The 26,669-nt window shown below is 49.6% G+C and overlaps 1 protein-coding gene across 3 annotated transcripts in view; it reads left to right on the top strand.

The window, feature by feature from the left end:
* The first annotated feature begins 5,835 nt into the window (after nt 1–5,835).
* Nucleotides 5,836–26,669, top strand: part of LOC135289475 (uncharacterized) — a 34,376-nt gene continuing 13,542 nt past the window's right edge. For all 3 annotated transcript variants that reach the window (XR_010352247.1, XR_010352246.1, XM_064403072.1), the window contains exon 1: nt 5,836–5,959. Coding sequence is in view for 1 of the 3 variants with exons in the window: in XM_064403072.1 (XP_064259142.1) it covers nt 5,866–5,959 (94 nt within the window). In the remaining 2 variants the exon portion in view is untranslated. The remainder of the gene's footprint in view (nt 5,960–26,669) is intronic.

The raw sequence follows: 26,669 nt of genomic DNA, 5'->3' as shown, positions 1-26,669 counted from the left end.
GGATGTTCCAGAGGAGCTCCTGGCAGCCTTGCATGAAGCCCCATCTGGTTAGTATATCCCACTCTGTTAACCCTGGCAGCCGGCAAGCTGAGCTTTTGCTTCCTGTAGGCACGTGCTGTGTCCTGGACAGCCAGAAGCACTCAGTCAGAGTCTTGCTGCAGGCCCACTCCATTTCACAGCTCCTGCCGGGAGCTCTAGAGATGGTCCAGCACAGCCTCTGCTCGCAGCTGTGCTTCCAGATGATTGCCAGGGCCTTCTCCAGCTGCTGCTGCAGTTGTAGCATTCCTGGCCAGGGCTGCTCTGTGCAGACATTGGCATCCAGATGTTGGGCAAAGGCCAGTGCTGAATTTGGGTTCGGCACACGCTCAGCACAGCATGGAGGCAGCAATGACATCAGAGCAAGCCTTGGCTGCCCCTTGCAAAGCTCAGGCTCAGGGACGGGTTGAAGCTGGAGCCCAAGGGTGAGGGGGAACCTGAAGGTACTCCTTCTGTGGGTCATTTGGTTGATTAAGTCTTGGCTGGTTTGGGTCTGCACTTCTTGTTGCACTGCAGAAAATCCAGCTGTCCATTCCTCCTGTCTTGGGGGGGACAGCGGCCTCGTCAGTGCCGCTTGCCGGAATGCCCAGGCCACGGTACCGTGCTTGTGCTGAGGGGCAGTGGCTTCTGGTTAATGTGTGCAATGTTTGGGTTTTTTTTCTCTGAAGAGACAGATTCTGAGACTGGGCCGGAGACCTTAGCCGTGGAAGAAAGTGACAGTGTGCCAGGCTCGCATGAAGAAATAGAACCAATAGAGGACACCAGCACACTTGCTGAGCCTGAGCAATATTCAGGTGAGTGCTTGCTAGATGCTGTCTTGGGCAAAGAGCAGCATTTCTGCTGTATCCCTGCAGTGCTCTCCATGGGTGAATTGCAGGTGCCCAGCACGCAGCCCGGGCCTGCAGCCCGGAGGAGTAGATGGGGCAGTGCTGCTCCCTGGCACACACTGGGCTCTTGTGCATGAGAGCTTGATGGGATCCCTCTTGGTCCCTGATGCTAAGACACCAGAGGCAGAGGAACCCATCTCTGAAGACAACATCAGATGTCAGTTCTGATCCACTAGCAGTGCCAGTCCTTGGGCATCTGAAGCACACTGTGGGGTTATGCCTAGTGCAGAGCACAAACGCTGACTCTTGCATTGTCTCTTCTCCTGCCAGGGTCATCCGGTGGGCAAAAAGCCCAGACTGCTGGACACTGTGACCCCAGCAAGTACTACATCCTAGGGACAGTAGCAGCCTCAGCTTTGCTTCTGCTTGGGGCAGTGTCTGGGTACCTAGTGGTGTATCCGCTGCTGAAGAGAGACAGGTGAGTTATTAATTGCTGCCATTGGCAAGGAAGTCTTTGCAGCATGCAGGAGCGCCCAGGCGGCTCCTCGCAGGGCTCTGAGGAACCTGTGCTCCAAATTCCTATCTGTGAGGAGTCTTCTTGCAAATCTGTTCCTACAGGAGGAGCCAGGAAGACAAGGGACAGGACTGGGACTCTTCCTGTGGTCAGCCTAGAGGTGAAGCAGGGTCAGGAGAAGGAGCGGGAAGCGGTGAGAGAGCCCAAGCCAACGGCTTCAGGGACAGCTGCCGCCTGTTTCCTGAGCTCTTTGCAGCAGAGCTCGCCCAGCTCTACAAGAACATGGGCGCAGACCCGTCACCTCTGCCAACGTGCTCCTACTGTGCTCTGGCTGACAACGCCTCTTCACAGGACCACTGGATTTCCCTGCAGTCACCTCAGCCCACAGCATCCTGGTGCACCTGCTACCAGCACCAGCAGGAATACTGTCTCTTTGAGGATGATGATTACAGACAGTGATATCAATAAATAGTGATAGAGGTAGTGATTGTTTTAGTGATAGTGATAAGGGTACTTGATATTAAAGGATGGCGATTGTTTTAATGATAGTGATGCTGATAATGGTAGTGATAGTGGTACTGATACTTTGTTTTAGGGTACAATGATTGCTTTAATGATACTAATAAATAAATATTTTTCCAAAAGCAGTAAATTCTTGCCTGGTGTGGCTGTTTCTGTTGGGGTAGAATGCACAGAGCTGGGAGCAGGGCTGGGGCTGTGACAGGAGCTCTGAGAAACTTGCACTGCAGTGCAGGAGCTGCTTGTGCCACCTCAGCCTGCTTTGCCAGCAGTGGCCGTTCACAAAGCTTTCCTGCACCAGCATGGGGACACGCTGGCTAGCAGTGACATGCAGAAGCTTCTCTGGGAGCTCTTTTGGGATGCTGCCCTGAATCAGGAAGGTCTGGGCAGAGAGGGAAAGATGTTCTGCGAGGGATGGCTGTCCAGCAGCGAGCACATCAAGGAGACGCGAGGTGGTGACTTAGGTGGTGGCAGTCCCTCCCTGAAGAGCTTCAAGAGAGGAGCATCAAGGAGCGGAAAGCTGGAGCCGGGCTGTGTGAGAGGGGAAGGAATGTCCTATCAATCACAGGAGCCTTCTTAAAAATTAGATGGATAACAGCGACTATAATTATAATAGAAATTACAGTCTTGTCGCACGCAGTATGGGAAAAAAGCCCAGAGCTGGAAAACAACACAGAACGTTGATGTGATCTTTTGCTTGAGCGAGTGTGGCAGTTGCAGGCTCCTTTATTCCTGTTTTTGGACTTGACTTAACTTTTAGTTCAGGGAGATTAAGACTCAGGCAGTATAGACTGGGGTATATCCTGCTCGATTTCTCAAGTGATGGAATGTAGGAAGGCCTTGCAGGTGGAAAGAAGTGACGGAGTGCCTGTCTCAGATGAAGCAAGCGAGGCACTGCAAGAAACCAGCATGCCAGGGAACTGCTGTCCTGGGCTCACGAGTCCGACTGACGGTGGTCCTGCAGGCCTTTGCCCATGCCTGCTCCAGCTGGGCCATCTGCAGCCAAAGCTGGAGGTGTGAGTGCAGCAAAGCTGCTGTCCAAGAAACGCAGCACAGCTGCTGCTGAGGCTAACTGTTGCCTGCAGTGTGCGGGGAGGATATTGCCGGCAGCAATTGCCAGAGAGATGCTTGAAGGCATCTCTGGACAAGGGGCTTTTGGGGGGCTCCTTCTACTTCTTGCTCGGGCGGTAAAGACTGTCCCAAGACAATGCTCTTCCCTTTGAAGTGATGAAGAGGAACCACTAAGCTCCTCACCCTTGTTCCTCTCCTCTGCTCTCCACAGCAGCTCCGGCTGCGCCTCTGCGCCCTCTCTCATGGGCCTCTCTGAGATACCAGCAGCTCTGAGATAGCCACCTCCTGAGAGGGCAGCCCAGGGCTCTGTTGAGAAGAGAGCTGTGCCTCAACCCTTGAACCAAGCCTCACAAGCTCTTGTCATATAGACACCCACACCTGCAGCCTTCCAGATGCACAACTGAGAGCTGTGGGACATGTGCATGGTCATGCCCTGCAGTGCCCTTTCTGAAATGCCTCGGCTGCTTCTGAGGGAGCTGACATGCCACTGCAGCAGGAAAACACCTGTGGATTCAATGGGGTCCGGCAAAAACCGTGCCTGGCATTTGCCTTGTGTGTTGCTCTGTCCAGTCGCCAGTGCCTTGGTTTGCCACCTCATCCCTGCTCTCTGGCCCTGGGGCTGGCAGGGGCGGGCCCGGGGCTGTGGGGCTGTGCGGGCCCCACTTCCCGGGCCGCAGCTCCAGCTGCCGCCGCTGCCTCGGAGCGGCCCCGCTCCGGCGCGAGGGCCGAGGCGCCGGTGCCGGGCCCGATTGGCCGCTGTCGTGGCGCTGCAGGAGAGCTCCCCGCCGTGTCCCGGCTGCAGAGAGCGGCTGCCGGGCCGGTTCGCCTGGGAGCCTGAAGCGAGCATGGCCCAGGGAGCGGAGCCGAGAAATAGAGACGGAAGAGACAGGGGCAGGAAGCAGAACGGAGAGACAACGGGAGCAAAAGAGGGCCAGGGAACGGGAGCGGAGCTGCGGGAAGGGGCAGCAGGGACAGAGGAAGAGACGCAGAATGAGCAGGAGGGAGCAGGAGAGAGCGCAGTCTGGGCTGGGGCAGGATGGAGACTCTTGAAGAAGCTTTGGAGGGACCACAAAATAGAGAGTGAGTGGCAAAGGAACAGGGCTATAGCGGGCAAGCAAGGGACTGGCAAGTGGCTAGAGCAACACACAAGGAGAAGTGCCCAGGGGCAGTTTTTGTATGCACTCCAATAAATCCAGAGGTGTTTTACTGCTGCAGTGGTCGCTGCGAGCCAGCAGCAGCAGCTGGGGCTGAGGCCCGGCAAGCGGGGCCGGCACAGCCCCGCAGCCCCGTGCCCGCCCCTCAGGGCCCCGTGCGCAATGGCGGCAGCAGGGGACGAGGAGGCCGCGGGCTGCGGGCGGCGCAGCCGCCCTGCCGGGCCACACGCTGCGGGCGGCTTCAGCAGCAGCACTGCAGGAGCTCTGGGGACACTGGTGCCACAGCTGGTGACGAGCCGCCGAGCAGCACAATGGCGCGGAGCGCGGTAAGGGAGAGCCTGGGCGTGCGGCCGCTTAAGGAACACAGGAGGGCCGTGTTCATCGGTGCCTCCCCTCGGGCAGGAATGGAGGGCCCGAGATGGCGCTCAGAGCCAAGGCCGAGGCAGCTGGGCAGCCTGCCTGGGTCCTACGTAGGAAGGAGATGTCACTAAGACACCGTCCAGCCTGCTCTGGCCCTCTGCTCATTATGTGCTGCGGCCTTGACGGTGGGCAGTGATGTGTGCTTGATTCCAGAGGATGCCATGGGCCGAGTTTCTGCAGCTTGTCAGCTGCATAGGATTCTTACGAGCCTTGGAGAGAGACCCGAGGGATGGAAATCTGTCAGTGCCTCTTTGCTTGCAGCTGGAAACACCTGGGGGTTAAGTGGTGCTTCAGGGACAGCTGTACCAAAGGTGCTCTAGAAGGCTGTCCAAGAGCTTCTGAGCGTAGGTTGCCTGGCACACAGAAGTCATGCATATTTATTTGCCAGAAGAGCTGCTCGGCTAAAAGGCCAGCAGTGTTAACTGATATCTGCAGCAACCAAGACATTTGTGTGTGTCCCGTGGTGGGCGGTGCCTGATGGTGTCCGAGAACAAGCCAGAGGGAGCTGAGGGGCTCTGGATGACTGCTTGAGGGATCTGGGCCGCATGTGGTATTTTCTTCCGCCACGTGCAGTGAGCCAGACCCAGGGAGGCTCTAGAGGTGAATAGGCGGCAGCCTGGTGTTCCCAGCAGCAGTGTGGGAGTTTGAGCGTGGGTTAGTGTACAGGACAGCAGGCCTGATGGTGGCACATGGGCTACATGTGCCTGAAAGGGAAAAAGGCTCTTGGCTCCAGAGTTAGCAGGGCTCCTTGAGAGAGCTTTAAGTAGCATTGGAAGTGGAAAAGGGAGTAAACCAGGCTGACGGGGGAGATGCGTGAGCACTGCACAGCCATGTTTGCGTGACAGTGGAGGATGGAAGCAGTGCTGCCATCAAAGGTCATGAAACTGTAGCAGAAGTCATGGGAAAAGCAGGTTTTTGCCACAATTCTTTCAGACAAAAATACTACCAAAGAAACACTCTTGACTTTGGGCTTTTTACAGCAGACTTCATCCAGGTCTTCTTATAGGGAATTTCTGAGGAATAAGACGTGAGTGCCTCTGCATTCCCATGCACAATGCTGCCTCCAAAATACTCCAGCCCTTCTCCATTTGGCTCCTTCCATTCCTGTGCAGAATAAGGAAATTCAATAGAGGGGAGGTGCAGGAATTCACAGGCAACGTGGGCGTACATTGGGGCCTTCACAGCCATCATTTTTTTATGAGGTCACAGAGCTCTGTTTGATGTCAGGTTCCAGAGCCCCACTGTGCTCTTCAGTGCTCACTCTGGGCAACACTGCAGCAGCAGCAGCAGCAGCAGCAGCAGCAGAGTGTTGCTAGCAGGGGGGATGATGGTCCTGAGCCGCTACCTCCTGCTGCTCTTTCTCGTGGCCCTGCCAGCCCAGAATGCCCAGAGTGCTCCATCAGCTGGGCAGGGAGCAGGTAAGCAGGCAGGGGCCAGCACACCGCCCTGGCTGGCAGCAGCAGGGCCGGGAGCAGGGATGGCTGAGCCAGGAAGACACCACAGGGCAGGCAGAGGGGCAGAGGCTCCAGGGGAGGTGTGAGGGGCTGCAGCTGCTTTAGGCTGCAGCATGGAGAGAGCTTCCTAAGGAGCAAGGATGTAGGGAGGGTCGGGTCAGGCCCGGAAACTCAGCACCAGTTCTCCATCACTCAGCAGTGGCTGTCCGTCCCTCCGCTCTGGTTGTCCAGCCTTGTGGCCCGGCTCCAGGGCTGACCCGCACACAGATCATGTGGGCACGCCACGGCTTTTCCCTTCATGCAAGAGCTGCCAGCTCAGTGTCCCAAGGGCAGCCAGACCCCCCTGAAGCTGTGAGGATGCAGAGCTGCCTGAGCGTGCCCTATTCAGTGCCTTCCACATCCAGGCCTTGAGGTGTGCCCATCAGGGCAGTGCATGTGATGGTAACTTCTTGTGGGTGTTTGGTTGTAGTTGTGGACACAGAGAGTGCCCATTTAACCCCTGAGCGAGAGACCGATACCATGTTGATTCCAAGCTGGTACCTCAAGCGTGAGTAGTCAGTCTGTCCTGCCTTCACAAAAAGGAGCGCCCCTTTTCCCTATTTTATTCACGAGAAAAATACCGTCATAGGTTAACGTGCTTTTGTAAATCTAACAATAGGGATGAACGATGACAAGGTTCCTGAAGAGTTCCCTGAAGGATTGCCGGATGTTCCAGAGGAGCTCCTGGCAGCCTTGCATGAAGCCCCATCTGGTTAGTATATCCCACTCTGTTAACCCTGGCAGCCGGCAAGCTGAGCTTTTGCTTCCTGTAGGCACGTGCTGTATCCTGGACAGCCAGATGCACTCAGTCAGAGTCTTGCTGCAGGCCCACTCCATTTCACAGCTCCTGCCGGGAGCTCTAGAGATGGTCCAGCACAGCCTCTGCTCGCAGCTGTGCTTCCAGATGATTGCCAGGGCCTTCTCCAGCTGCTGCTGCAGTTGTAGCATTCTTGGCCAGGGCTGCTCTGTGCAGACATTGGCATCCAGATGTTGGGCAAAGGCCAGTGCTGAATTTGGGTTCGGCACACGCTCAGCACAGCATGGAGGCAGCAATGACATCAGAGCAAGCCTTGGCTGCCCCTTGCAAAGCTCAGGCTCAGGGACGGGTTGAAGCTGAAGCCCAAGGGTGAGGGGGAACCTGAAGGTACTCCTTCTGTGGGTCATTTGGTTGATTAAGTCTTGGCTGGTTTGGATCTGCACTTCTTGTTGCGCTGCAGAAAATCCAGCTGTCCATTCCTCCTGTCTTGGGGGGGACAGCGGCCTCGTCAGTGCCGCTTGCCGGAATGCCCAGGCCATGGTACCGTGCTTGTGCTGAGGGGCAGTGGCTTCTGGTTAATGTGTGCAATGTTTGGTTTTTTTTTTCTCTGAAGAGACAGATTCTGAGACTGGGCCGGAGACCTTAGCCGTGGAAGAAAGTGACAGTGTGCCAGGCTCGCATGAAGAAATAGAACCAATAGAGGACACCAGCACACTTGCTGAGCCTGAGCAATATTCAGGTGAGTGCTTGCTAGATGCTGTCTTGGGCAAAGAGCAGCATTTCTGCTGTATCCCTGCAGTGCTCTCCATGGGTGAATTGCAGGTGCCCAGCACGCAGCCCGGGCCTGCAGCCCGGAGGAGTAGATGGGGCAGTGCTGCTCCCTGGCACACACTGGGCTCTTGTGCATGAGAGCTTGATGGGATCCCTCTTGGTCCCTGATGCTAAGACACCAGAGGCAGAGGAACCCATCTCTGAAGACAACATCAGATGTCAGTTCTGATCCACTAGCAGTGCCAGTCCTTGGGCATCTGAAGCACACTGTGGGGTTATGCCTAGTGCAGAGCACAAACGCTGACTCTTGCATTGTCTCTTCTCCTGCCAGGGTCATCCGGTGGGCAAAAAGCCCAGACTGCTGGACACTGTGACCCCAGCAAGTACTACATCCTAGGGACAGTAGCAGCCTCAGCTTTGCTTCTGCTTGGGGCAGTGTCTGGGTACCTAGTGGTGTATCAGCTGCTGAAGAGAGACAGGTGAGTTATTAATTGCTGCCATTGGCAAGGAAGTCTTTGCAGCATGCAGGAGCGCCCAGGCGGCTCCTCGCAGGGCTCTGAGGAACCTGTGCTCCAAATTCCTATCTGTGAGGAGTCTTCTTGCAAATCTGTTCCTACAGGAGGAGCCAGGAAGACAAGGGACAGGACTGGGACTCTTCCTGTGGTCAGCCTAGAGGTGAAGCAGGGTCAGGAGAAGGAGCGGGAAGCGGTGAGAGAGCCCAAGCCAACGGCTTCAGGGACAGCTGCCGCCTGTTTCCTGAGCTCTTTGCAGCAGAGCTCGCCCAGCTCTACAAGAACATGGGCGCAGACCCGTCACCTCTGCCAACGTGCTCCTACTGTGCTCTGGCTGACAACGCCTCTTCACAGGACCACTGGATTTCCCTGCAGTCACCTCAGCCCACAGCGTCCTGGTGCACCTGCTACCAGCACCAGCAGGAATACTGTCTCTTTGAGGATGATGATTAGAGACAGTGATATCAATAAATAGTGATAGAGGTAGTGATTGTTTTAGTGATAGTGATAAGGGTACTTGATATTAAAGGATGGCGATTGTTTTAATGATAGTGATGCTGATAATGGTAGTGATAGTGGTACTGATACTTTGTTTTAGGGTACAATGATTGCTTTAATGATACTAATAAATAAATAAATATTTTTCCAAAAGCAGTAAATTCTTGCCTGGTGTGGCTGTTTCTGTTGGGGTAGAATGCACAGAGCTGGGAGCAGGGCTGGGGCTGTGACAGGAGCTCTGAGAAACTTGCACTGCAGTGCAGGAGCTGCTTGTGCCACCTCAGCCTGCTTTGCCAGCAGTGGCCGTTCACAAAGCTTTCCTGCACCAGCATGGGGACACGCTGGCTAGCAGTGACATGCAGAAGCTTCTCTGGGAGCTCTTTTGGGATGCTGCCCTGAATCAGGAAGGTCTGGGCAGAGAGGGAAAGATGTTCTGCGAGGGATGGCTGTCCAGCAGCGAGCACATCAAGGAGACGCGAGGTGGTGACTTAGGTGGTGGCAGTCCCTCCCTGAAGAGCTTCAAGAGAGGAGCATCAAGGAGCGGAAAGCTGGAGCCGGGCTGTGTGAGAGGGGAAGGAATGTCCTATCAATCACAGGAGCCTTCTTAAAAATTAGATGGATAACAGCGACTATAATTATAATAGAAATTACAGTCTTGTCGCACGCAGTATGGGAAAAAAGCCCAGAGCTGGAAAACAACACAGAACGTTGATGTGATCTTTTGCTTGAGCGAGTGTGGCAGTTGCAGGCTCCTTTATTCCTGTTTTTGGACTTGACTTAACTTTTAGTTCAGGGAGATTAAGACTCAGGCAGTATAGACTGGGGTATATCCTGCTCGATTTCTCAAGTGATGGAATGTAGGAAGGCCTTGCAGGTGGAAAGAAGTGACGGAGTGCCTGTCTCAGATGAAGCAAGCGAGGCACTGCAAGAAACCAGCATGCCAGGGAACTGCTGTCCTGGGCTCACGAGTCCGACTGACGGTGGCCCTGCAGGCCTTTGCCCATGCCTGCTCCAGCTGGGCCATCTGCAGCCAAAGCTGGAGGTGTGAGTGCAGCAAAGCTGCTGTCCAAGAAACGCAGCACAGCTGCTGCTGAGGCTAACTGTTGCCTGCAGCGTGCGGGGAGGATATTGCCGGCAGCAATTGCCAGAGAGATGCTTGAAGGCATCTCTGGACAAGGGGCTTTTGGGGGGCTCCTTCTACTTCTTGCTCGGGCGGTAAAGACTGTCCCAAGTCAATGCTCTTCCCTTTGAAGTGATGAAGAGGAACCACTAAGCTCCTCACCCTTGTTCCTCTCCTCTGCTCTCCACAGCAGCTCCGGCTGCGCCTCTGCGCCCTCTCTCATGGGCCTCTCTGAGATACCAGCAGCTCTGAGATAGCCACCTCCTGAGAGGGCAGCCCAAGGCTCTGTTCAGAAGAGAGCTGTGCCTCAACCCTTGAACCAAGCCTCACAAGCTCTTGTCATATAGACACCCACACCTGCAGCCTTCCAGATGCACAACTGAGAGCTGTGGGACATGTGCATGGTCATGCCCTGCAGTGCCCTTTCTGAAATGCCTCGGCTGCTTCTGAGGGAGCTGACATGCCACTGCAGCAGGAAAACACCTGTGGATTCAATGGGGTCCGGCAAAAACCGTGCCTGGCATTTGCCTTGTGTGTTGCTCTGTCCAGTCGCCAGTGCCTTGGTTTGCCACCTCATCCCTGCTCTCTGCCCCTGGGGCCGGCAGGGGCGGGCCCGGGGCAGTGGGGCTGTGCCGGCCCCGCTTCCCGGGCCGCAGCTCCAGCTGCCGCCGCTGCCTCGGAGCGGCCCCGCTCCGGCGCGAGGGCCGAGGCGCCGGTGCCGGGCCCGATTGGCCGCTGTCGTGGCGCTGCAGGAGAGCTCCCCGCCGTGTCCCGGCTGCAGAGAGCGGCTGCCGGGCCGGTTCGCCTGGGAGCCTGAAGCGAGCATGGCCCAGGGAGCGGAGCCGAGAAATAGAGACGGAAGAGACAGGGGCAGGAAGCAGAACGGAGAGACAACGGGAGCAAAAGAGGGCCAGGGAACGGGAGCGGAGCTGCGGGAAGGGGCAGCAGGGACAGAGGAAGAGACGCAGTATGAGCAGGAGGGAGCAGGAGAGAGCGCAGTCTGGGCTGGGGCAGGATGGAGACTCTTGAAGAAGCTTTGGAGGGACCACAAAATAGAGAGTGAGTGGCAAAGGAACAGAGCTATAGCGGGCAAGCAAGGGACTGGCAAGTGGCTAGAGCAACACACAAGGAGAAGTGCCCAGGGGCAGTTTTTGTATGCACTCCAATAAATCCAGAGGTGTTTTACTGCTGCAGTGGTCGCTGCGAGCCAGCAGCAGCAGCTGGGGCTGAGGCCCGGCAAGCGGGGCCAGCACAGCCCCGCAGCCCCGTGCCCGCCCCTCAGGGCCCCGTGCGCAATGGCGGCAGCAGGGGACGAGGAGGCCGCGGGCTGCGGGCGGCGTAGCCGCCCTGCCAGGCCACACGCCGCGGGCGGCTTCAGCAGCAGCACTGCAGGAGCTCTGGGGACATTGGTGCCACAGCTGGTGACGAGCCGCCGAGCAGCACAGTGGCGCGGAGTGCGGTAAGGGAGAGCCTGGGCGTGCGGCCGCTTAAGGAACACAGGAGGGCCGTGTTCATCGGTGCCTCCCCTCGGGCAGGAATGGAGGGCCCGAGATGGCGCTCAGAGCCAAGGCCGAGGCAGCTGGGCAGCCTGCCTGGGTCCTACGTAGGAAGGAGGTGTCACCAAGACAGCGTCCAGCCTGCTCTGGCCCTCTGCTCATTATGTGCTGCGGCCTTGACGGTGGGCAGTGATGTGTGCTTGATTCCAGAGGATGCCATGGGCCGAGTTTCTGCAGCTTGTCAGCTGCATAGGACTCTTACGAGCCTTGGAGAGAGACCCGAGGGGTGGAAATCTGTCAGTGCCTCTTTGCTTGCAGCTGGAAACACCTGGGGGTTAAGTGGTGCTTCAGGGACAGCTGTACCAAAGGTGCTCTAGAAGGCTGTCCAAGAGCTTCTGAGCGTAGGTTGCCTGGCACACAGAAGTCATGCATATTTATTTGCCAGAAGAGCTGCTCGGCTAAAAGGCCAGCAGTGTTAACTGATATCTGCAGCAACCAAGACATTTGTGTGTGTCCCGTGGTGTGGGAACCCCTGGGCAAGTGCTGTCAGAGTGACTGCCTTCCCAAGAGTGATCCCCTCCCGCTCTGGATGACCAGCTCCCTCAGCCCACCCTGCACTCAAGCCTGGATGTAGTCATAAAAGCTTGAGCAGAGAGACAGGAGGACTTCACGCTTGGCAGATCCAGCAGGGTTTATTGAACGATAGGTGCTGCAAGGTTCCACATGGGGTGAGGGTGAGTAGCGCAGACAGGAACACAACCTCTGCCAAAGGAAACCAGGGCAAGAAGTCAGGAGCAGGGAGCGGCCAGGGTATATGACTGGGGGAAAGTAGGAGGCATTAGGACAGAAACAAACCAGTGGGTTTGGGGAAGAAGGGAAGAGCTAGGGTGGGTGTCTCAATGGGACCAATGGGGAGAGGAAGGAGAGTGGTTTCCAGGGGTGAGCCAATGGGGGGAGCTGGAGTTATGGAACTTTTTGGACCCAGGGCGGGAACAGCAGCCGATTGACAATAGCACATTTGCATTGACACACAAAGAATCATGGAGAGTCTCTCACCGTGATATACGCAGTGGCGTCTTCTCATATCATCCCTGCTCTGTCCTCCCCATGGCTACCTCCCACATCTCCTCCTTTCTTATTAAATATAATAAATTATAAATATAATAAAATATAAAAATGCTTCGCCCACTGTCTTATGGATGGCCTTTTAAAAACATGCCATAGCTATCATAACAATGGCAATGATAAAAATGATAAAAATGATGATAAAATTGCAGACAAGGCATTTCAAAATAGAGGCAGCCCACCCGGGGATTCCCCAGCATCCAACAAGTTTGTCCACCCAGTCCGTCATTTTCCTTTCTATCTGGATGTCCTTCACTTGATCTTGGAGTGACTGAATGTTTGCTTGAATGGATGTACTGTTAGCGTTCAGGAGCACTTAATCACAGAATGATTATATGGAGGTGCTTTTATTGAAGAGCTCTGGGTGTCAGGAGTACAGATCCAAATCTGACTTCACCATAGGTTTGGGATGAACATGTTTTTATATTCTATCATTATATAACTTGCATATTAATTATTAAACTTATATTGTTCTATTGTATACATTGATTTCATCCACACATAGGTTTGTCATGATCCCTCCTCAAACCCTTGAACATAGTTTCTCATGATTCTCTTACGATTAAACAGTAATTACATCTAATTACTAAACAATCATCACATCTAACAGTTATATAATTTATCATATACTGGTTACGCAGGTGCAATTTCACATGATCTGGAAAACACAAGGCCTAATGTTTTCCAGGGCCTACTTTTAACATTTTCCCAGGGCCTAGTAAGCCTAACTTTCTTTCTACCTCCGTGAATTTTCTATGATTTTAAAAACTTTTACCATCATTTCCCTCCTTTGAAATAATTTTCACTTCACTATAAGTGCAAATATTTTCACTTGATACAGTCCTTTGTTTCTGAGTCTACGCTTGATGTTCTTTGAAACCATGATTGATGTAAACATTGTCCCCGGTGCTGTCCCGAACTGGAGAACCAGAAGATGGCGGGTGTGGATCTCGTGTCAGTGTCTTTATTATTTTTCAGTTCCAGGATGTTTTCTTCTGTATTTCTCCCTTTAAGATGCTGTAAACTCACCAAACGCTGAGAATATAATTAGTAAGGTTACCACAGTCTCAATGATAGATTTAATCCCTGAACTTATATTCCACTCTAACCCTTTGAAGATTTTGCCTAACCAGCTCATCATAGTCAAGTCCTTTTGCTCTTCTTGTGCTTCATGCTCTATTTGTTTCAACTGATTGATGTCGTATTCTACATCTGTAGTTACATTTGGGGTGTGGACGCAGGAATGATCAATACGTCTCTTTAAAAATCCACACACTTTGTGCTCTTTCAGGAGTAACAAATCTAAGGCCAACTGATTTTGTAAAGTCATTTTTGTGGTGGCTTGTAATTGTACGTTTAGTTCTTTAAATCCTTCCTGCGTGACTCTTGCCAGTCTATCTAGCTGACCTGTAAGTTTGTATAGCATTTCTCTGCTCTGATAGTTTGCTATAGGAGCAAGCAAAGACTCTAGGGCCCACCCAAATTTCACTCTGCTAGAGAGTTCTTGCCAAGTATCATCTTGATTTCATTGTCTAGAACTTCTCGTCTTGTTCTTACCTGCAGAAGTTCATGTTCTCCATTAAATGGTGACTTTTTCCAAATTGGACATAAGGTTGGGAGGCCCAAAGTAATTTCTTTTACTTTCTCGTCTACAGGCAGATGTGTTGTCCAGGTACCATCACTTGTTGCCCATACAAATTGTCCTGGACTTTGGATTGTACTCTTGGTACATCCTACGATTGTTTTGTAATTCACTTTACCTTGTTTATGTTTGAACCCTCTGCAGGCACAACCAATTTGTAGGGCTCTTAACAGGGGTGGCATCTGTTTAATCTCTGTATCATCAGAAGTGCAGTCATAAGTTTTACTACATGCCTACCAACTTACTTTGTCTACCCTCATTCTGCTGCTCGTGGCAGTGCTTGTTACTGCTGGATCTGTTGCATTCTCAGAGCCTTCCCATTTAATACACCAAGGCGTGTTTGCCATATATTGGAATTTTTGACGTATACTCATGGACCATGCACTGTCCCAAGGCTCTATCTGATCTTTCTGATCTTTGGCCTCATATTTCCATACCAGAGTGGTTTCTGTAACATTCTGTGTAATTTTTTTGTAGTGTGGGAAATAGCATTGCCATTGTGCGATGCCTCCTGACCATCCTATAGACGTTCTTACTATGCCACCACTTAGAATACAGTCTTTCTGGCTCATAAGTTTCATCCATGTTCCTATTTTCTCCCAGGTTTCCTTGACTACTTGCCTCAACTCAGGTGCCTGTTTGCGTGCAATTGTTTTGTTCTTTTGTATTTCAGGTAGTTTTGTTGCTATAATTCCCCAGTTTATTGGGTCTCCTGCTGCCTTCGGTATTGGCAGACAGGCGGTTAGTCTGCTGCTGTTCGGCATTTTGGCAAAGTCTCTGACTAATCCAATCGTTACATTCTCAGCCTGAATTGCATTAGAAACTTTTATCACCTGTGTTTCTACTTGTACCTCTCTCTTCATTCTGAAGAGTGGTTAGTTGATCTTTTTGCATTCCACATCCCAAAGACATTATTAACTATAAAATTAGCATTGGCACAATTACTGATAACATTCTTGAAGCAATTAAACACATCTTATCTGCAAACTTGTCGACCTGTGATCTGGGATGGATTTTCTTCACTTGGATATAGTGAATCCAGGGGTCCACACTGACTACTTTGACTGCTGTAAAGATGGTCAGCAGTACCTGATGGGGTCCACTCCACTTTTCTTTCAACGATTCTTTGTTCCAATTTTTAATGTACACCTCGTCTCCCGGATGTATATCATGAACTGGATTCTGGAGAGTCAGCAGCCTATTCCACATGAGGACACTCTGGAGTCGAGCTAAAGTTTTCCCAAGAGATAGAGCATAATCATACACTTCCTGCTTTCCTGTGACATGTATATTTGGGTTAGGCTCAGGAGATTCATATGGTTTCCTATACAGTATCTCATAAGGACTGACTGACATCCCACTCCTAGGCTTTACCTGAATCCTCAACAGTGCTATTGGAAAAGCTTGGGGCCACTGCAATTTGGCTTCTTGGCATATTTTACTGATTTGCCTTTTCAGTGTCTGATTCATCCTCTCTACCTGTCCACGTGAATGGAGTGGCCATGGTGTGTGTAGGTCCCAAGTTATTCCCTGCAATCTACTTACTTCTGTTATTATTGTAGCTAAAAAATGGGGTCCCCTGTCTGATGATACCCCTAGGGGTACCCTGAACCTGGGAATAATCTCCTGTAGTAACCACTTAACTATTTCCTTTGTTTGGTTTGTGCGACAGGGAAGGGCTCCTGGCCATCCAGAAAATGCGTCAACCCCCACTAACAGGTATTTGTATCCTCGAGTTTTTGGCAATTCTACACAATCTACCTGCCAATAGTCTCCTGACTTTATTCCTACCAAAACCTTCCTAGCTGTGCTTGCCAGCTAGCCACTGGCTTGTTTTTCAAGCAGATCTCACATTTTGACATTACTGATTTTGGCATTGTTAACATCCGTACCAAGATTAAACTTCACTTTAGCAATTTTACCAATGCCTCTGCACCCCAATGACATTTGTTATGTTTATTTTGTAGAACTTCTCTCATTAGCAAGGGGAGTACCACTATCTGTCCTTGTGCAGTCACATACCACCCTTCTGAATTCTTTTGTCCATTTAGCAAACGTCCCAATCTCTCATCTTCTACTGAATGTTTTGGTTTTGGAGGCAAATTGAATCGAGATACCTTAAGCTTTAAATATATCAGTGCCATTGTTGTTTGCACGTCTCGAGCAACCTGTTGGGCTGTCCCGTCTGCCTTTCGATTTCTCTCACAAATTTTGGAGTTTCCTGATTTGTGTGCTTTACAGTGTATAATTGTCACTTGTTCAGGTTTTTGTACTGCTTTTATCAATTGCAGGACTGCATCTTGGTGTTTAATATGTGCACCTTGAGAAGACAATAGTCCTCTTTCTTTCCACAGTGCTTCGTGTACATGCACCACTCCAAAAGCATACTTTGAGTCAGTTCATATGTTTACCCTTTTCCCTTCACTTAATTCTAGTGCCCTGGTTAAGGCAACCAGTTCTGCCTTCTGAGCAGATGTATTTGCCTCCACTACTGTGCTGACTGTTGTTACTGCATATCCAGTGTATCTGATTCCATTCTCCACGAAGCTGCTCCCTTCTGTGAATAGTTCCCACTCTGGCTGCTCTAGTGGGACATATTTCAGGTCTTCTCTTTCTGAATAGGTGTACTCTATTACTTCTACACAGTCATGTTCTAATAGGCCTTCTTCAGTTGTGGTACCTGGAAACAAAGCTGGATTCAAAAGGTTAGTTGTTTTTAATTTGACATCCTCCTGCTCAGTCATGATTACCAATCATCCTGCTTGGAGATATCCAATGGCCACCCTTCTGCTCTAAGACAGTGGTTACCATGTGTGGTACATGGACATCTATGTGCCTTCCCATAGTAAGCTTCCTGGCTTCTTGTATCAGTATCGCAGTGGCTGCGACTGCTCGCAGACATGAAGGCCACCCAGCACTGACGTTGTCAAGTTGTTTGGAAAAATAGCCCAGCGGCCTTTTCCAGCTTCCCAGATGTTGGGTCAGGACTCCCAGTGCTAGGTGCAGCCTTTCATGTGCAAACAGCTGAAAATCTTTAGACAGATCAGGTAACCCTAATGCTGGAGCAGTTGTCAGTGCTTCTTTTAATTTTAGGAAGGCTTCTTTCTGTGGTTTCCCCCAGGTGAATGGCTGTGTCTTCTGGGCTTCATACAGGGGTTTTGTAATCAGTCTATAGTCCATGATCCACAGGCGACACCACCCTGCCATCCTGAGGAAGACTCGCAGCTCGTGTAGATTCTGGGGCTCTGGAATAGCACAAATACCTTGGATACCGTTAGTACCTAGTTTTCATTGCCCTTGTGAAATTTCACATCCCAGGTAGATCACAGTCTGTTGGGCAATTTGTGTCTTTTCTCTGGATACTTTATAACCTCCTGTCCTGGTTTAGGGCAAGTTTGGGAGATAACCCCCAAAGGGGCTTCTCTACAAAAGCAGATTCAATTGCCCCTCCCCCCTCCAACCGTTTCGGGAGAAAATATCTCCTTGGAGAAAAAGTGGAAAGAAACCTGTTTATTAAACAATAGAAACCAAACAATATTAACAATAAAACTTCTCACTGCTCCAAAGAAAGCAAACTCAGAACAGTCCCCTCCCTGGGTTGCAGCTCAGCTCACTCAGTCTCTGATCAGTCTCTCTGGTGCTGGAAACGCCGTGGCCCAGGCCCGGCCAGGGGGGCCACAGGTGGAGCTGCCGGTGCTCTTCTGGGTGTTCAGTCCAGAGCAGGCTTGAACAGGTCCAAGAAAAAAGGAAAAAAATCACAATGCAGAGAACTTCTTTGCCTCAGCTAGCTAAAACTAACTAAAAGCAAGAAAAAGGGAAAAAAGGAGCTCTGTCCGGCTGTCTGTCCATCCGCAGACAACACAGTCCAGGAGCAGGAATGTGGAGGAGTGAGAGCAGTCTGAAAACAAACTGCGCGCTTCTTCCCTCCCCTCCTCGCTGTCTGGAAGAGAGTCTTAAAGGTGTAAAACTTATTATTCAGTATAAACAGAACAAGACGATTGGGGATAAAAGCATCATATAGTCAACCTAGGACACCTCCTATTCCCAGTGAATTTAAAATCTCGATGGTTACCTTTACACAGGTTGCTTTTTCTTCTGTAGCTATTAGTATATCATCAACATACTGTAACAACAGGTATTGGTGTCTCGGTACTTGCCCATTCTCAGTCCAAATCTCCAGCTCCCTCACCAGCTGGTTTCTGAATAGGGTCAGCGAGTTCTTGTATCCTTGTGGAAGTTGTATCCAGGTGAGCTGGGTCTTCCTTCCGTTGCCTAGATTTTCCCATTCAAAGGCAAACGGTTTCCTACTTTCTTTGTCAAGGGGTATGCAGAAAAAGGCATCTTTTAGATCAATTATGGTAACCCATTTATATATCTCTTTTACGGATGTCAGCAATGTGTAGGGATTTGCTACCACTGGATAAATGTCCTTTGTTATTTTGTTTATTGCTCTCAAATCCTGCACTAATCTATACTCACCATTTGGTTTCTTTACTGGAAATACTGGTGTATTAAATTCTGATTCACATTCCTCTAGAATTTTGTATTTCAAGAATTTATCAATAAACTTTATCATTGCTTGCCATGCTTCTGGTTTTATGGGGTACTGTTTGACCTGTACAGCTCTCACCGCTTCTTTTAACTCTACATGCACTGGCTGTGCCAATATAGATTTTCCTGGTATATCAGTTTCCAATACAGAGGGAATCACTGCATCTTCTATTTCCCTAGGGATAGAGGGGACCGGTTTTTATTTGATCATTACAATTTGTCCTGTCTTTGATTCGGGTATTTTCATTACAACTTCCCCATTCACAAAGGTTATTACTGCATCAAGTTTTGCCAGCAAATCCCTCCCTAAAAGTGGAATTGGAAACTCAGGTACATATAAGAATTCATGCATTAAAACCTTGTTCCCAAAACACAAATCTAGGAGTTGCAAGAATGGCCAATTTTCCTCTTTCCCTGTAGCCACAACTATTGTTATTTGTTTACCCTCATTTTGCCCTTGCAAATCATTTAGTACAGAATATGTGGCCCATGTATCCACCAGAAATTTTACCTCTTTATCCCTTAATTGAATGGTTACTACAGATTCTTGTACTGATTCTGGTCCTAGTCAGCTGTGATACTCGCCCAGTACCATTGCCTTGGCAATGTCTTCCTGCTGGAACTGATTGCCCTAGTTAAACTGGTTGCTTGAGTTGCTCAGGCATTCTCTCTTCCAATACCTCTCCTTTTTGCAATATGCACATTGGTCTAAACTTAACCCTTGCATGATTGGTCCTCCGTGGCCCCTGCCAAACCCGCCTCTACCCAGTCTACGACCACCTCTGCCATGTCCCCAGAAATCTGGGTTCCCTTTTCCTTTTATTACTGCCAAAAGATTTTGCTGCTGCATTTTACTATCCTCCTTTTCTCTATTATTGTATACTTTCCAGACTACCTCAAGTAGTTTATCCAGATTCCTTAACTCCTCCCTGTCTAATTTTTGCAGTTTCCTCCTGGTATCGTCCTGTGACTGCCCCAGGAATATGAGAGCGAGTTGAACCTTTGCTTGTTCTGTGTCTATTTGGAGATCCGTATATTTCCTTGCTGTCTCCTTAAGACTTTCCAAAATCACAGTGGGGGATTCTTTCTTTTCCTGTTGAACCTCATATAGCTTAGACCAATTCATAATTTTAGGCACAGCATTTTGAACTCCTATTCGGACCCACTCCTGATATTTCTTAAGCCTTCGCACATGCCAAGGCATATTCGGATCCCACCCTGGATCCTCAGTTGGAAAATTTTCATCTAGAGCTCCTGTTATGAGTCCATTTCTGATATCCTCATTTGCCCTTTCCTTGGCCGCCTTAAGTACCATCTCTTTCTCTGTAGAAGCCATTAAGGTATCTAATATTACTTGTAGGTCATCCCAATCTGGGTTCTGAGTTTTCATAACCATTTTCACCACCCATGCCACCTTATCAGGATTTTCCCTATAAGTCCCAGCCAATTGTTTCCAAATGACTAAAATCTGCAGGAGAAAAGGGTACTTTTACAAACACTGGCCCCTTGACTCTTACTCCTTGTCGCAAGGGGGCAATCACAGTCTGCTTTTGTCTGCCCGGGTCTTTTCTAGCCAAGACCAGGGCAAGCTTTGACTGACTTCGAGTCCTATGAGATCCCAGTGTCACTGATTGACCACTATTGCTATCTTCTTCGCTTACATCCCACCCCCCCACCCCCCTCCCTTAGTACCACAGTTAGGTTTTGATAATCTTCAAGGAAGATTGTTTGTGATCTTGTCATCTAACAATTATATAATTTATCCCAAGGAAGAGGGATGACGTCTAAGTGGATGAGGAGGATGATGAGAGAAGGGTAGAGTAGATGAGATAGGATTAGGTGAAGTAGGAGCAGATGGTGGGATAAGGGCAGGTGAAGCAAGCAGGCTAAGGTTAGGTTCTCTTGGTCTTGTTGGAGCTACCTGTAAATCAACATCTGTATAATTTTTCCTATTCAGACTCTTTCAATGCCATGTGTTATAGACAACATTTCTCTTTTACACAGACCCCACACTTACCACTTGCAGATGCTCTAACCATCATTAATCCACATTTAGCCTGCCATTCTGGCTTTCCCCACAAACAGAAGAACAAATCAACATATGGAACCTCGTCCCATTTTCCTTCTTGCTTACAAAATGACATTAACTGCAAAATGGTGTTATATTGAGAAGACCCATTCTTTGGCCACTTTTCACCATCCTTCAAGACATATTCTGGCCACCATGTATTACAATAATCAATCAACTTAACCTTACATAACTCTTCCCCAAAATTACCCTGTTTCCCATGTGCTAATAAGCACCCCAAAGGAGAAGTTCACGGTATGGGGGCATTGCCGCCCAAAAATCCCTTTAAGCTTCTCCATGTTACAGCTACAATATACCACAAATGCCGAGCTGGCAATGCTTTCGCAATTGTCTTAATGGATGGTGCCTAGGCAATACCACCAGGAAGTTCTTAGACCGACCAAACGTAGCTTTCGCTATGTCTTATTGGCAGGCAACCAAACCAAAGTAAAAGCACCTTACCTTTCCCGGGAACATTGTGAGCAGTGGAGACAGTCATGGCTGATGGGCTCCCCAAGAATCCCTCAGTGCCGGCTGGAGTGTGATTGGGTCACAAACTTGCTCAGCAGCACTCACAGGGTCCCATCTGGGTCACCAAACTGTTAGCGTTCAGGAACACATAATCACGGAATGATTATATGCAGGCACTTTTATTGAAGAGCTCTGGGTGTCAGGAGTCAGACCCAAATCTGACTCCACCATAGGTTTGAGATGAACATGTTTTTATATTCTATCATTATATAACTTACATATTAATTATTAAACTTATATTGTTCTATTGTATACATTGATTTCATCCACGCATAGGTTTGTCATGATCCCTCCTCAAACCCTTGAACATAGTTTCTCATGATTCTCTTATGATTAAACAATAATTACATCTAATTACTAAACAATCATCACATCTAACAATTATATAATTTATCATATACTGGTTACGCAGGTGCAATTTCACATGATCTGGCAAACACAAGGCCTAACGTTTTCCAGGGCCTACTTTTAACATTTTCCCAGGGCCTAGTAAGCCTAGCTTTCTTTCTAACTCTCCGAATTTTCTATGATTTTACAATCTCTTACTACCAGTACTGTGTATAGATAAGTTGAAACAGCAGAGCCCTGCAAAGTCTTCACAACCATGGCCATGAGCAAACATCAGAAAATTGATTGCTGCTCAGTTCTGCAATGTGGCATTGGTCTCTGGTGGTCTCCTCATCCGCCAACAGATCTGCTAGCATAGCGGATGTAGCATTGGCCGGTTTACTAAGCCAGCACCCCAGGTGTGAAAGCTCACTGAGGGCCTTTGCAGTGGCAACCCAGGGTAGGAAAATGGATACCATGACCCTCTTTGTTTTTTCCCAATTGTAAATTTGGCTAACACAGTTTGGGTCAAATGCAGCGTAGGTTCTCTTTTGGTGGGTCAATTTCATGTTTTGTCTCCAGTCATGTAACAGAATGATGTTTGGGGTGAGAGTAGTCAACTGGCCAAGGCTGCAGGGACCTCCTTTTGTTTTGGAGGGGATTCCTGCCCACACCCTGTCACCACAGATAAGGAACCTACCTCTTGGGAGCACCCTGGGATAAGGAGTGGATTCAGACAGTGTTGTGTTTGTATAATTGCACCATTCGGCTATATTGTAGTGTTTGTGATCTTGTTTTATCTTGCCAATTCTGTCTCACCATGTAATTGAAATTGCCCTGGTGTAAGTAACTTGCCCTGGTGAAGCCCAGTAGATCTAACTCCTGGGGCTCCTGTGGTGCATGTGGGAGAATCCTCATCTATTCATCCCAGTTGTCCACGGGGTTGGGTTCCTTACCTATGTATGGAGAATCGTTTGGTGACAGGGGGATCCCTACCAGCCACATCGAAAGCGGGTTGCTCACACTTCCCATGGCCATGCAGAGATTGTCTTGCTGCAAAGACCTCGCTAAGGTGACCTAGACATTTTCTTTTGGTTGGGGGACGATCCAACCAGTGGTCACTTGGAGGGTCATGAGGGCGCTGATGAAGACGACAGTGGTGGTGAGGCTTGCGCTGTTGTGGGCTGTCCCTGGAATTACTGCGAAGGCTATGCTTCCCATTCTTTCACTGAAGGGTGTTTCCTTGTGGGTGACAATGACATGTATCAGTTATCTTCACTTTTTCCCACATCCCCTATAAATTTCCAAACCTCTCCCTTCTATCCCCCCCCTCTTTTTTCAATTGGGTTTAGGGGAAAGAGGGGAAGTAGGGAAGGAAGTGGGAAAGGAGGAGGGAGGGGAAGGAGAGATAAGGATGGCAGGTAGCAGAAAAATGGGAAAGGTAAGGGTACATCTGTGTTAGAAATTGCTGTGAGTGCTGTCGGTAGGACATATCTGCGGGTTATCAGTGTCCGTGCTATGATGTTTGGGTAAGTCCATTTCTTTTTCCTCTGTCTCTATGAGAAGGTGGTTTCAGGGGCATAGTTTGCAACAGGGTTGGCTTGGTGTTCCTCAGGAGAGCTATCTTCTTGCAAGTGGTCAAGGTAAGGTTTAATGAATTTTCCTGGAATCCATCTAGGTCCAGTGCCTGTGGAAGCACAAGCAAAGCCTCTTCCCCAAGTGATGAGAGGGTAAGGGCCTTCAATAACTTTTGACTCAGAGTTTTGAATGAGCACCGGGGTTTTTTCTTTAAGATGTGCATGTGAAGTGTTGTGAAAGTGCCTAAGAATTGGAGAATTGGGCACCTTCTGGGAGCAGTTAATGAAGTTTAGCACGTAAAGTGCCTTGCACAACCTCTCTTGGGGAGATGTGATAATAGCAGTATCATATTGTTGTTCTTGGTAGTTTCTTTATTTCTTTTTGTGCTCTCTCTTTGATGGATTGCCCTGTAGGGTTGTGGGGAATGCCAGTGGTGTGGGTGATTCCCCATTGCTATATAAATTCTCTAAGTTCTTTGAAACAAAGGGAGGACCGTTATCGGTTTTGATATTCTTGGGAACTCCTAGTGTCTCAAATGCCACATAGAAATGTTTAATATCATCTTTTGATTTTTCTTCTGCATGGAGTGATGCAAACACTGCCCCTGAAAAGGTGTCGATGGACACATGCATATATTTCAGCCTTCCAAATTGGGTATAATGGGTGATGTCAGATTGCCACAGTTCAAGGGCTCCCAAACCCTGCGGGCCGATGCCCACGGGCATCGATGGTAATAAGAATGACTGACAATTTTGGCGTGTTGCTACAATTGCTTTGGCCTGCTTGGTGGAGATTTTAAATTGCTGGCGCAAAGCAGGAGCATTTTGATGGTAAAAACGATGGCTTAATTGAGCCTGTTGAAAAGTGCTTGGCACTATGTGTGAGGACAGATTTGAGCTCACAGGCATGGCCAAGAGGTCAGCCTTCCAGTTGCCCTCTGCGATGCAGCCAGGTAGATCCGTGTTGACCTGACATGCATGATGTGGTATGGTTGCTCTCGGTGGGACAGTAGCCAAGTAAGTTCCGAAAGCAAGGTAAATAATTTCTTGGTTTGAACTTCTTTGAGCAGGGCATGTTCTCCCCGCTCTGCTATCTCAGCTACGTAGACCAAATCTGTGACCAAATTCAGAGGCTGTTGAAATTTTCTGAATGCTCTCACAACCGCGGCAAGTTCTGTGATGTGAGGGGAGCCTTCAACAACCTGGACATTGGACTCCCACATTCCTGTATCTTTCCCATGTCCATGTTCCTCCAAGTGATCATTGACTTGCAGGATTTTCCCTGTCAGTGAACACAAGTGACAGCATTCTTAATAGGAGTTGGACTTTTAAAGGTTTTTTGGGCCAAATATGGAGAGTCTTTGAACAGCCTGTGCTTTGGGTAATGGGTCGAAAGCTGGGTGGGATAGCTGTCTAAAGCAATTTGAAAACGCTTGCTAGTTTGTAAAAGAACATCCAATTGATCAGAGTATCCAGTAGAAAGATGCGTGCAGGGTCACACCCTGCAGGGGTCCAGAGACAATGCCTAGCCTTGAGCACCAATTGAGCTACCAGCTCCTGGGGAGGTGTCACCGTCTTCTGTGGCTGATGCGGAAGTAACAGCCATTCAATAAAGAGCAATGGGTCTTTAGAAGTACTGTCCCATTGAATAATGAGAGCATGGTGATGCAGTGCCTTACCTAGGATTGCCACATTCAGTGGAAGGGATGGGTCCATGCGGTGGACTTGACGGGATGACACAGCAGCTGCGACCCTCTCTAGGGCCTGGCGGGCCTCCAGTGTTAGGGCATGGGGAGAGGCAAGGTCATTGTCATTGTGCAGCAGGTTGAAGAGAGGCACCAGCTTCTCGGTGGTGAGGCCCAGGAGGGGTCTTATCAATGTGATCATACTGCAGATCTGCTGCAGGTCCTGCAGGGTGTGTGGGTCGTCCTTAATGGTGAGGTTTTGGGGGACGACAGTCCTTCCCGTGATGTGGAAGTATTTCCACGGGCTAGAAAGCTGTATTTTTCTGCCGCGATTTGGAATCCAGCATCCTTGATGGCTGTCATTGTCTTTTCAAGTGTGGCTTTAAGGTAAGTTTCCGTGGGGGCACACACAAGAATGTCGTCCATGTAATGTAGCCATACCCCTTCAGGTAAAAGTTTTCTCACCGGAGATAAAACTTGCGCAGTCAATGTGTGGCAGAGCATGGAGCTCTTTTTCATGCCCTGTGGCAAAGTGAGCCAATTATATTGTTTATATGGCTCTTTTCGGTTGATGGAAGGTACCAAAAATGCAAATCTGGGAGTGTCTCTGGGGTACAGTAGGATGTTGAAAAAGCAGTCCTTGATGTCAAGGACTGCGAGCTGCCAAAGCCTTGGAAGCATAGAGTGGGAGGGGACGCCAGGTTGCAGGGGGCCCATATCTTCTATTACCTCATTTACTTTGTGCAGATCCTGGAGCAGTCGCCATATATCTTTGCCTGTTTTTTTAATAACAAAGACTGGGGTGTTCCAGGGGCTGTTTGATGGAACTGTGTGCCCCAGGCGCAGCTGCTCCTCTACTAGGTCATTGAGCGCATTTAATTTGTCTTTGGGAAGGGGCCAAAGACAAGGGGATTGGTACACACACACCGGGTCATTGGTTTTCCAGGTAAGTCGGTGGATGGTGCGCTCTACAGTGGCCCAAGCTAAAAATCCCAGGTGGCATTGGGGATATCCAACCAGGCCCCCCATTAAGATAACACGTCTCTGCGTAACAAGGCAATGGTGCGAGTGGTGACGTATGGCTTGACTGATGCAGTTTGTCCCTCAGGTCCCTCTATGCTTACCAAATATTTGCTGTGGAGGGAGTTGACAACTCCATCAATGCTGGAGACTGTGCCACAAGGGGGCACCAGCTCCCAGTTGTGGGGCCACTTCACTTTAGGAATGATGGTCACATCAGCTCCCTCATCAGCGTGAAGTCAAAGTATTTGTCCTCTTGTGAAATGGTGTCTGTATGTTTGGTCTTTCCCTGCTTAGAGCTTGAGAAAAATAGACATTAACGTTACCAGATTCAGAGTCTTGGCCACGCAAAAGGAGAGTATTTGCACAAAGTGAATGGAGGGCTGGTACAGGAGATGGTAACTCTTATTTCATTATAGGGAGCAACTGTAATTACCTCGGGAATAACAGTTATTTCATTAGATGTATGCTTATTGTGTCCCAAAAGGAGCATCTTTATGGAATAGTCATAGTACAGGGGCCCCAGATAACCTGCAGGAACTTTTACAAGGTCTTCGTCTGGTAACAGGAGATGGACCGAGCTACAAAGGACCTGACACAAACTCTGGTCTAATTGCTTTGTCTGTCACAAGTAGCTGAGCCCTCTCTCATGATTCTGAGTTTCAGAAATGATCTGTCTGGAACGTGGGTCTCCTGGATGGTAGGGAGACCTTGGTATGCCGGCCTTCCATTTGTTGTTGTTGTGTGGGGCCGAGGTGCGCTCTGCATTTTCCGGCATGCTCTGCCATCCGTTTCCCAGATGGCGTGGTGGCAGATGATTCCGAGGAGACACAACAGAAGATGAAACAATAGAGGACAAAATGCGGCTCTCGGACAGAGGATAGGGACAGTTGGCCATCACATGGCCAAATTCCTGACAGTTAAAAGACTGAATAGTATTTAAATTCACTGTCGG

This window comes from Passer domesticus, chromosome Z, assembly GCF_036417665.1.
Source record: "Passer domesticus isolate bPasDom1 chromosome Z, bPasDom1.hap1, whole genome shotgun sequence".
Classification (NCBI taxonomy): Eukaryota; Metazoa; Chordata; class Aves; order Passeriformes; family Passeridae; genus Passer; species Passer domesticus.
Note: the sequence above shows the minus strand (reverse complement) of the source record. Positions and strands in the feature narration are given on the sequence as shown.